Source organism: Hipposideros armiger, unplaced genomic scaffold, assembly GCF_001890085.2.
Source record: "Hipposideros armiger isolate ML-2016 unplaced genomic scaffold, ASM189008v1 scaffold_839, whole genome shotgun sequence".
NCBI classification, from domain to species: domain Eukaryota; kingdom Metazoa; phylum Chordata; class Mammalia; order Chiroptera; family Hipposideridae; genus Hipposideros; species Hipposideros armiger.
Window position 1 is genome coordinate 273,996 of NW_017732189.1, and position 11,104 is coordinate 285,099.

General features: G+C 38.0%; 1 protein-coding gene across 1 annotated transcript in view; it reads left to right on the top strand.

Moving 5' to 3' along the window:
- Positions 1–10,920, top strand: part of MCM9 (minichromosome maintenance 9 homologous recombination repair factor) — a 19,644-nt gene extending 8,724 nt beyond the window's left edge. Inside the window, exons 5-7 of the mRNA XM_019629336.1 lie at positions 4,028–4,228; positions 7,476–7,601; positions 8,959–10,920. Of these exons, the coding sequence (XP_019484881.1) occupies positions 4,028–4,228; positions 7,476–7,601; positions 8,959–9,104 (473 nt within the window). The 3' untranslated portion in view covers positions 9,105–10,920. The remainder of the gene's footprint in view (positions 1–4,027; positions 4,229–7,475; positions 7,602–8,958) is intronic.
- Positions 10,921–11,104: the final 184 nt, after the last annotated feature.

Below are 11,104 nucleotides of genomic sequence, written 5' to 3' on the forward strand. Positions count from 1 at the left end.
ACTGATCTGCCTCACCCGGGAAGAGCGCAATGATGGTGCCAACTTGGGCCAGTGAAGCAACATCCTCCACAACTAGACTGAAGAACAAAAACGACAGTAACTTGTCTGTTCCCCTTCCCCCAATTCCCCAGCACTGTTCCCATCCACCCAATTCCCCAATAAAAATCTTTAAAAAAAAAAAAGACTCCCACCATCCACCCAAGAATCACTAACTCGTAGTTTGAAATTTATGTCAAATACATCAACAGTTTATATTTAAACAGTATACTAGGGAAATAACTGGTTTGATCACGGATTTCCTGCAAAATGGACAAGACTAAGTCAAAGTACCTTGTTCATGTAGGACTCTAGATTATTTAACCCAAATCAGTAATATCTGCATCAGTAAAGCATTGCCTGCATGAGCTTAGCCTGAATATGAAAATATCCTTTGGTCGAGAAGAAGGTGTTTTCATGCAGCTCATCTAAACTGAATTCTTTGTGCATTGAAAAAAATCTTAAGCTATTTTTTTTCACGTCACTAATAATAATAAAGAATGGATAGAAGCAGTCTTTCAAGAGGTATTTTTTTCATTTATAGCTACAAACCTCTGTGGGAATCAAAAGATGTAAATGGCATAATCCCTCCCCTTCAGGAATTTACAATCTAGTTAGGAACTCCAATCTGACACTGGAGAGTAATACAGTTGGAGGTTGTGTGTTGAAGACTGTCAGTGCAGCAGATCAGAGATGGGTCTGACTGGGGATGGCTGCGGGGGTAAATATGCTGAAGACGACAGAGCAGCACAAAGAGATTGGGTAATATGAAAGTGAGAACTTTAGCTTCCTGAAAATAACATTGTTTATAATAACTTTTACTATGGGAAACTATAAAATGAGTATCTCTTGCCTTGGACTGTCATACACGGTGGCAGTTAAGTTTGCGAACTCATCCTAGAAAGAGTGCTGCATACCTCATTGCTGAATATTTCACTGTGGTCACCTTCGAAGTGTTCCCCTTGGGAAGCTATGCACAAACACCAGTACCTAGTCCACCCTTCAAAGCAGTTTTGGAACTCTTTCTGGAATGGCCATCAGACCTATCTTATTACCCTTGGTGTCCTGAATGTCATCAAAATGTCTTCCTTTCAATATTTCCTTTATCTTCGAGTAAAGAAGTCATTGGGGGCCAGATCAGGGGAGTAGGGAGGGTGTTCCAATATAGTTATTTGTTTCCTTGCTAAAAAGTCCCTCACAGACAGTACCGTGTGAGCTGGTGCATTGTCATGATGCAAGAGCCATGAATTGTTGGTGAAAAGTTCAGGTCATTTTCATCTAACTTTTTAATGCAGCCTTTTTAGCACTTCCAGATAGTAAACTTGGTTAACTGTTTGTCCAGTTGGTACAAATTCATAATGAATAATCCCTCTGATACTAAAAAAGGTTAGCAACATCGTTTTGACACTTGATTTGGACTGACAGATCTTTTGGTTGTGGAGAATTGGCTGACTTTCATTGTGCACTTTGACGCTTTGGTTCAGGGTTGTATTGGCACACCAATGTTTCATCACCAGTGATAACATGGCCCAAAACATCATCTTGCCTCTCCAAAAGGTCTTGGCAAACTTTAACTCTACTTTGCTTTTGTTCATCGGTGAGCTCCTTTGGGACCATTTTTGCTCACACCTTTCTCATGCCAAGATTTTCAGTTAAGATTTTCCTAACTGTTTCTCTATTGATGTTTACTTGGTCTGCTATGCTTCTCATAGTCGTTGACAATTTTGACACACAGTTTTATGAATTTTCGCAATGTTTTCATCACTTCTGCTCATTACTGGCCACCTTGACCTTTCTTCATCAGTGATGTGTTTGCTCTCTTCCCTCAGAAAAATGTTTAATCCATCTGTACACTGCCGTTTTCTTCATGGCATCATCCCCATAAACTTGGACTAACATGTCCCTGATTTCACTTCCTCTCTTGCCAAGTTTAACAAAAAATTTAATGTTTGCTCATTGCTCTAATTCAAGCTCAGACATTCTCGCAACGGCACACAAACAACCACAACAACGATAATGAACACCACTCAGCAAGACACCGCCACATGTTGACATGAACACAGCTGTGAGACATGATATACCAAGGTTATGAAACCTTACCGAGATGTTTGTACAGTGCTGTCAGTGTAAGCACATGGCAGCAAGTTCATGAACTTAATTGTCAGACCTCACCACAATTGTTCTGATGCTCATATGAATCTGCTGCCTTGGTACATATTTGAGTAAATGAAAGCATGTATATATTAAAGGTTTTTTAAAGGTATTATTTATTTTACAAATGTAAGGTAGGTGTAGAATATTAATAATAGTTAATATTTATGTTCCACTTATATTCTAGATACTATATTTATAAACATTATCTGATTTAATTCTCATTGTAGTCCTATGATGTAAATATAATTATTCCCAGTTGTAGGTCAAGACATAGGCTCAGCAAAGTTCAGTAGCTTGCTGAGTTTCATAGCCAGTGAGTGGTGAAGCTAGAGGTTTAAATCCAAATCTGACGAGTCAGTGCTGTTTGCCATTCTTTAGTATTCTACACTTTCCATAATATCACTGCTTATTGAAGTCAGATTATTATTAATTAGTGTTATGTCTAAGTTCTTCATTGGGCTAATTTAGAAACAACCTGAATATGATCCATTAAAATGACCATAGTAGAGGACTGTTCTAAGTGCTCATATAAAGTTGCCCCAGTCATTTTCATCAAAAAAGTTTGGGGCAGTCAGTATAATAAATGATCATTATTTTTCACTGGATTTAAAAACCATCCAAGCAGTGGGTTAGGCAGGATCTTGAAAACATGGGTAAAGTACCTATTTATTTTGTTTGTTACTATGAAGTTGCCTTCGGTGAGAATTATGCTTTCTATTCCGTGAATTGCTACCACCAAGTTCCATGTAGTTAGCATTTACAGAACACTTTTCTTCAGAAAATCAAAAGTTCTGTGGATTACACATCACATACTAAAATGTAGAGAGTGTAAGGCATTTTGTATCAGCAACTATATATTTGACACAGCCTTGGCAATGAAGACATGCTTGTTAGTTCAGAGACATTTGTTGTGCAAAATAGAAACATCAGGATAAGCTCTGGGGTATGTCCAACAAGATGGAAATCTTTCAGGACTAGGATTATATGTCTTCATTTTTGGCCCCCTTTTCTCCAGTGCCCAAATATTGAGTGCCAAGCGTTCATAAAGACATGATACTGATGCATTGAATTGCATGTAATAATAAGCACAGGTGTCAGTGTTTGGAGAATGTGTGTATAAACTACCCATGGCCACTTAGGAAAACCTGTGAAAGTTTACTGTTCTGCCCACCAGGAATGGGAGAGTTTCCTCAGGTGGGAAGGATGCAACTAAGAAGGAACAAGCAGCGTTGTGTCTTGTGCTTTCTTAGTTTATGGAAAGGAGCTGTGACGTAGAATAGGTATTCATTCATTTCTTGGTTCATTCATTCTTTTGTTCATTAAAAAAAAAAGACAGTGAAAAAATTTTAAATGTGGTAAGTAAAAATTAACATATAGGAAACTAGTATCAGTAATCAAAAGGTTGTCTCCTTTTCTGACACAAATTGATTATAGTTTAACCTTCTGGCTGCAGTTCTCACTTCTTTAAATGAGAACTATATTCCTAGAGACTCTGAGAAGATGACTATTTCACTCAGTGGGATAATGACAAATAAATCATCCAGTAAACTATTTTCCCAGGCAAGGGTAATAATTTGATGTGATGGTAATGTGACAGATTAAGGGAAATAAAAATGCTGACTTTAGCTTTTAGCTGTGCAGATACAAGTACCTGTTAAAAAAAAAAAAATCAGGAACCTATGGTGGTTTTCTGCACCCAAATTGTTTTCTAGATGAGCACACAGCACTTTAAACCCTGGCCAGGCACTGGTTTATTTCTTAGCTCTGGTCCTCTGTCATGCAAGTCTGTGCCCAAATGCAGGTTCTACTGCTGGACTCACTTGGTGCTTTTTCCCAGGTGATGACCTCACGATTTATGGGGTCGTAATGCAACGGTGGAAGCCCTTTCAGCAAGATGTGCGCTGTGAAGTGGAGATAGTCCTGAAAGCCAATTATGTCCAAGTAAATAATGAGCAGTCTGCGGGCATCATCATGGATGAGGAGGTCCGAAAGGAATTTGAAGATTTTTGGGAACACTACAAGAGCGATCCTTTTGCAGGTATGTGATTAAGGGTATAGAGCTGACTACTGTTCATGGCATTTCACTCAATAGTTAAATATGTTGTCTGTGATTAGGGGCAGCCTTACATGCTGTACAACTCAGTGATTGAGTTCCAAGAGAAGTAGCATTGGTCAGTCCCTCTAGCCACAGTCTCCCTTCGAAGCCCTATTCTGACAGTCTTTTCTAATTAGAGATCTTCCTGGAAGATTAAGGATAATTAATAATCAGGAAAAGGTCAGCAACAGCATTGCCACAAGTTTGCGAACTTAATTGTCAGACCTCTAAGTATAATAACCTTGTGACAAATGTAAGTAGGAAGACAGGGAGACAGTAAGTAGGGAAAATCTTTTTTAGTGTGAGCAGATTCTTAGTTGTCTTGGTCCTTTGTCATGCTTTTTTAGTTTCCTAAGTACCCAGTACTAGCACACGAATTTCACCACTTCAAAGTATACATGTGTTCTTTGGGATGGGGTGGGGTAGGTGAGGGTGAGGAGCTGTATCCAAAGGTGTCTTCATTTTGCTTGTCTAAAGCCAGGAATTCCTTCACTGCCCAGCTCTTGGAGGTTGACCTGCTTCATTAAGACCTGAGACTGTGGGTATTGACAAGGAGGAGGCAAAGGCTTTATTCTCATCTGCAGTGACATCAGGGAATCCCATGATGGAGGTGCTTAGATGCTGGATAGAAACCCAAATGCAGGGTTTGGGGTCTGTTGGGCCATCAGCCCGCCCTGGGGTTACTCAGTTATGTTAGATCTTAGTTCTCTTCATTGGGGTAACTGAAGGCTATGTAATAGTAGATTACAAGGCCAGAGCCACACTATTAACATGGTCTAGAACCAGAGGTTTTGGAGGAAGGTGGGGGGGGGGGCAGTATCCATTCTAACACATTTTCCCCCATGATACAGCCACGGGAGCTTCTATTGACAGAACCCAGGGAACCGAGTTTTTCAACTTTAGACAACAAATTAGGGGAATGGCCCTTCCCCTTTGCTTTTCTCTGGTACCTCAGACCTGCCCTCAATAGTGTATCCTTTGTGTTGACTACAGTGTAAGGAAATCTTAAGATGAGAAATAAGCACAAGTAATACGGGTAATGTAATTGTTAACCATTGAGTAGCTCCTACTGTATGCCAGGTATTATTTTTCCTTTGTGCTATACACTTATTGACTCCTTTGACCCTCGACAATTCTGTGTGATACTATTACCTCCATTTTACAGATAAGGAAATGGAGGCAGAGAGGTTAAGAACCTTGCCCAAGGTCAGACAGCTAGTGAGTAACAACACTGGGATGTGAATCGTGGCATCTGACAGCAGAGCCCGTGCTCTTTACCACTGGGATGTGCTTCCTGTTGGCACCTCAGTCTGAATCCGTCTTGCCTCAACAGAGCTGGCTCTTTGGTTTAGTTTTTGGCTTAGATGTCGCCCAGGTTAGTTTGCCTACGCTTAAGCCTGCTTGTTGGGGCTATTTTTTTCTATGTGGAATCTCTAGTTTCCGGTCAGAATTGACCTCCCTGCTGTCAGGTCATTTGCTTAGATCCCAGGACTTTCTTCCTGGTTTTTCCTCTGGGCTTTTCTAGCTCAGGAAAGGAAGGGATTCCCTCCAGCAGTTAATGAACTTCCAGGATTTACTAATTCTTTTTGGTCCTCTTTTTACTAGAATATTTTCTTCACCAATTTTGCCACCCCAGGTCACATCACCATTGCTTAGTTGCTACTGAGTTAATTTTGATTCATTACAAAAAGCAGCCTTTGTGTATTGGACCATGAATCATGGAGAAAAGCCTTTTCCTTTCCCTTGATGGTTTGGCAGGAAAGTTTCTGGAACTGGAATCATCAGCTAAAGGAGTACTTGTATGATTATTTTCCTCCTCAAAACAGCTATCACTGAAACATGAGTACAAACTCAGAGTTAAGAATAAAAGTCCTGAAACATATAAATTAGTTACCAGCTTGTGGACATTCATATCTGGTAACATGAATGTGGATAACATCACAGAGGTGAATTCTGTGGAAGTTGAGACAGGCTCAGGAAAGGCTTGTTAGAATCTTATGGGTTCCTCTGTTGGTTGATGAGGCCAGTGACCCAGTGAAATACCTACTTTATTCATGGATTGGGTAGGCAGATTCTCAGATTTTGTGCTTTGACATTTCATTTCATTTGACATGAAAAAAGAACCTTAAAACACTGGTATTCTCATAATTAATGCACATGATCAGAAGAATCCAAGACCTCCAGGTTGGATTGCTAGAATTGATGTTTATAGTGATCTTTTTAATTAATACCCCAATACCCTAGTAACTTATTCTAACTAAAACAATTTATCAGATTGCTCAGAGCAAATGCTGAATTGACTTCCAAAGTTGGATTGATTTTACTTCTCTTACAACTCTGTATTTATTTAGTACCTGTTGTATTTATTTAAAGGTTACTGGCTCCTACAATCTGATTCATTGCTTCTGAAATCAAACATCTTCCTTTTATTTAGGCAATGGAGTAATTTTACTGAAATAGTATAGGCACTATTTTGTTTTTTTGTTGTTGTTTGTTTTTAAAGATTTTGTTGGGGAAGGGGAAGTGTTGGGGAATTGGGGAAGGGGACCAGCTAAGTTGTTGTCCGTCAGTCTTAGTTGTGAGGGCGCAGCTTGCTCAGCTCCAAGTCCAGTCGCCATCCGACCGCTCTTCGGCACCTCGCAGCTGCTCAGCTCAAGGTGCTGTGTTCAGTCTTAGTTGTGGGTGGGCGTAGCTCACCATCCCATGCTGGAGTTGAACCAGCAACCTTGTAGTTAGGAGCATGTGCTGTCACCAGCTGAGCCATCCTGCCACCTGTTGGCAGCTCACTGACCCATGTGGGAATTGAACCAGTGAACCTGTTGCTCAGAGCTCATGCTCTTAACCAACTGAGCCACTCGGCCGGCCCCCAGCCACTATTATGTTTAAGGGATGGCCTGATGAGGCCGAAAAGGGAATTCTTTTCTGTCCCTTCTAAATTTATGATAAATTTATAGAAACTTAAACATGTAGCACCCAGGAATAAAACAGACTTTTCATCTCATGGCGTTAGTAAGAAAAGTACTTTTGGGACCAGAACTAAATTAATCACTCCTCGTAGTCATTTGGAAATGGTCCTCTTGGTCACTTTCGATGGTAGAGTGTGTTGATAGGAAAATAGGACTAGAAGGGAAATTTCAGTTAGGATTTCTTGAAAATTGCTGGTAACTTCTGATCTTTCTGCCTTTGCTAGGAAGAAATGAAATATTGGCTAGCTTATGCCCTCAAGTTTTCGGGATGTATCTAGTAAAGCTTGCTGTGGCCATGGTGCTGGCTGGTGGGATTCAAAGGATCGATGCTACAGGAACACGAGTCAGAGGTTAGTACCTATTTAAACATTTTGAGAAGTAGTAACACATATAAGGAGAGAAGCTAGAACTTTTCTCTCCTAAATAAAAAATTGCATCTTGAGCTTTATTTTCCAAATGTAATCTTTTAAAGCTGACAGTTGTTTGACTAATACTTAACCCAACATCTGTATACCAGGAGCTACTTTCTAGAATTCCAAAGACCAATCCCAAGTGTTTTCATGAGTATATAGCTTTGCTCCAACCTCTAAGGATGCCACAAAATCTTTACATGCCTATTACTGTTTTTCGTTGCATCCCCAGTCTGTCTTCAAGAGGAAGAGATTAGAAATAGTGCTTTATAATGTCTCCACGTCAATATCTCTCCATCTGTGACTGTCAGTGTGTTTATCTCAGACTGCTGCTCTCAGTCATCTGCCTGCCGATTCCCCTTCTGCTGGTGGGTAACAAATGTGCCATCTGCCATGTGGTACTGCTGTAGGTCACACATTCAAGCAAAGATTACTCTAAGTATGTAATTACGTCCAAATGGCAGAAAGCTCTTTGGGGCCAACACACTTAACTGACCTGAATCTGGCATAAAGTAGACTAAACCATAAGAGTACAACGACATTATTGTCAAGCAGGCTGTTAGTAGGTACTCTAAAATCATATAGTACAGTATGGAAATAGTAAGTATAAGGTTTATGTATATTGTATGTTTTGATTATCTACTGTTTGCAAGGCACTCTGCCAAATGTTGGGCTTAAATAGGAGTTTCCTAATATATTTAGAAAATACTCAAATATTACTAAAGAAACTTGTTTGATCAGTAAAATAATACATACCACAGGGTATTCTTAAGTTCATTTGTATTACATTTGAAAAATAAGAGTACTTTAAGACAGATATTTCATTCAACTAAAATTTTCATAAAATGAAAAGGTTTTCACTTAACTGTTGGAATCATTAAGTGATGTGATATTTATAAAGCACTTATAAAGTCCCACTTTTTAAAAAAGTGCTTGAACAAAACACTTATATGGCTTGTATGAAGATTTAATCACAGTAGTTTGGTATTTAAAAATGGATTGAAAAATAGTCAGAAAGTTTATAAGCCAAAATTTTAAAAAATGTTAAACATAGGCTTAACATCTGGAAATAGCACAGAATCTATTAAAAGAATTTAGATTTTAAATGTCCCATTCAGAAATTAAAGGTTGTTATTTATGATGACAGTTAACTTTTAAATCTTTCTTCAAATGACCTTAAAAGTAATATATAAAATATAAATTGTGTTGGCATTCCAAGTGGACCATTTTCTTTTTAACTACTTATTCATGGGCCTTTTCATACATTTAAAACTTTACATTATTTACTTTTTTCTAGGTGAATCTCATCTTTTATTGGTTGGAGATCCTGGCACAGGGAAATCTCAATTCCTCAAATATGCAGCAAAGATTACACAGAGATCTGTGCTCACCACAGGAATTGGATCTACTAGTGCAGGTATTTTACATGACAATTTTAATTGATTTAATGTTACTGCAGAAGCTAACACAATGGTTTTTTTCTTATGAAAAGTGCTTATAATTGGAAAATTTTCAAGTTAATTTTTGAGTTACTGTCAAAAATGGAAAGAAATACGTAGCATTTCTTTTGTAGCTAAGAAAATATTTTAGAAGCTCCACCATCACTTAGTTTTCCAAAAACTTATCCCATGTATCTTTTTTCATCTTAGTTTTTCAATGATCCTATTTGATTTTCTCATTCTCTAAGTGATTACTTTCCTACACGCTTATGCAGGAAAAAATATGTATCACCTGGCATTTTATGAAGACCCAACTAACAGAACACTCACATAAATAGGAGGAAAAACTCACTTTACAAAAGTAGGTAGTGTTGAGCTTAAAGCATTTTCATGCTCATAAGTCTCACCGGGAACAGAAGCTCCTATAGGAAATTCTTGAGTAGATTATGTTTTAGTATGTGGAAAGCATATTTTCATCACTGCAATGTGGAGCTTTAATCATACATTGTAATGATTCGTCAACAAGTACATTTAAAAGCCTTTGCAGATAGAATGTCAAATTTCGATTATAAAGTTACTTTAGGAAAAAATTATTTAAAAAAAGTTTTGATGCCATTTTATATTTTTACACCATTATGATTGGGGAAATATTTCTCCTTTATTTAATAGGCCACTGTTTCGCACATTGTGTAAATGTTATTTGCTACTTCTTAGGGGAGCCTAATCACCATGGCCTGTGCTCAGATTTCTTATGAGCAGCTTATATTTTATACTTATAGAGCAGCAAATGCTCCATTAATGGTCCTACATAATGAGAGCCCCATTCTAATAGGAGCCCTCAGGTTTTGGGATATAACTGAGCAGTACATTAAGAATTGACAAGAAAGGATTTGTGAATTGAGAGTGGTGGATGAGCTTCAGAATACAGGAAGGGAAGTAGGCAAGAATATAAAGAACACTTCATATACATTTTTAAATTCTTATGTCCCAGTGTTCTAGAGTTCTGTATAACATGATACCAACAACAAACAATAAAGGTGTTTCCAAGTAATTATGTGGAATGTTTCCTAAATTAATTATATGGAGTGCCAAGAATGAGTCTAAGCTATCTGTGAGCTAGTAATTTCAGAGTAGTTGGACAATTTTAAAGTGAATGGCTATTGATTCACTACATTAGCACTTTTCCCCTTTTTTAATGCCAAGATCATAATCCAAATATGAGGGTAAAAGACAGGTAGAGGGAATATAAATTTTAGGACAATAGAAAAGTTATTGCTACTTATCTACCAAAAGGGCCAGACAAGCCTTTCTTCAAACTATGTATCACAACCCATTAGAGTCCTAAAAGTCAATTCTGAGTCAAAACCAGCACTTTCAAAATGAAATACAGTAAGACACCAGAATACACTGCACACAGTAAAGGCGCACTATAAGGGTGCATGTTCATGAAAATTATTAATATATAATGCATATTTGTTATGGGGCCTTACTTAAATTTTTTTTTTCTCTTTACCATTGATTCAAGTTTTGAAAACTGCTTCTATAGACTTTCTTGGTAAAACTAGAAACCCCAAATCTTAAAAGCAGAGGGTAAGACACATGGAAGTCTAAGGTTATAGAAGGTAATAAAATAAGCAAATGTGTGCACTCCTCAGACTTCTGCTCTGCTCAAATGATATCCTCACTCCCTCTGACCTACTCACCTATCTCTTCTGTGGTGTAATTTGCTTATGTTTATCTTCTCAGGACACAGCTATCTAGTATGATCAAAGAGGGGAAAAACAGTTCTACACCTTATAGCTATAATTCAGATAGTCTTAAATGAGGCTAAAAAGGGGCGGGGCGGGGTGGGGACTGTAGTTTCTCAGTTCCTAATGTTTGAATTCTAAATCTATTTTTAATTTTAATTTTTAAAAATTATAGAACCAAAACAACTTTTAATATTTTTAAGTCTCAAACTTCTGTGAAAATTGGCTGTCAGTTTACAAATTGAAGTAAAAACCT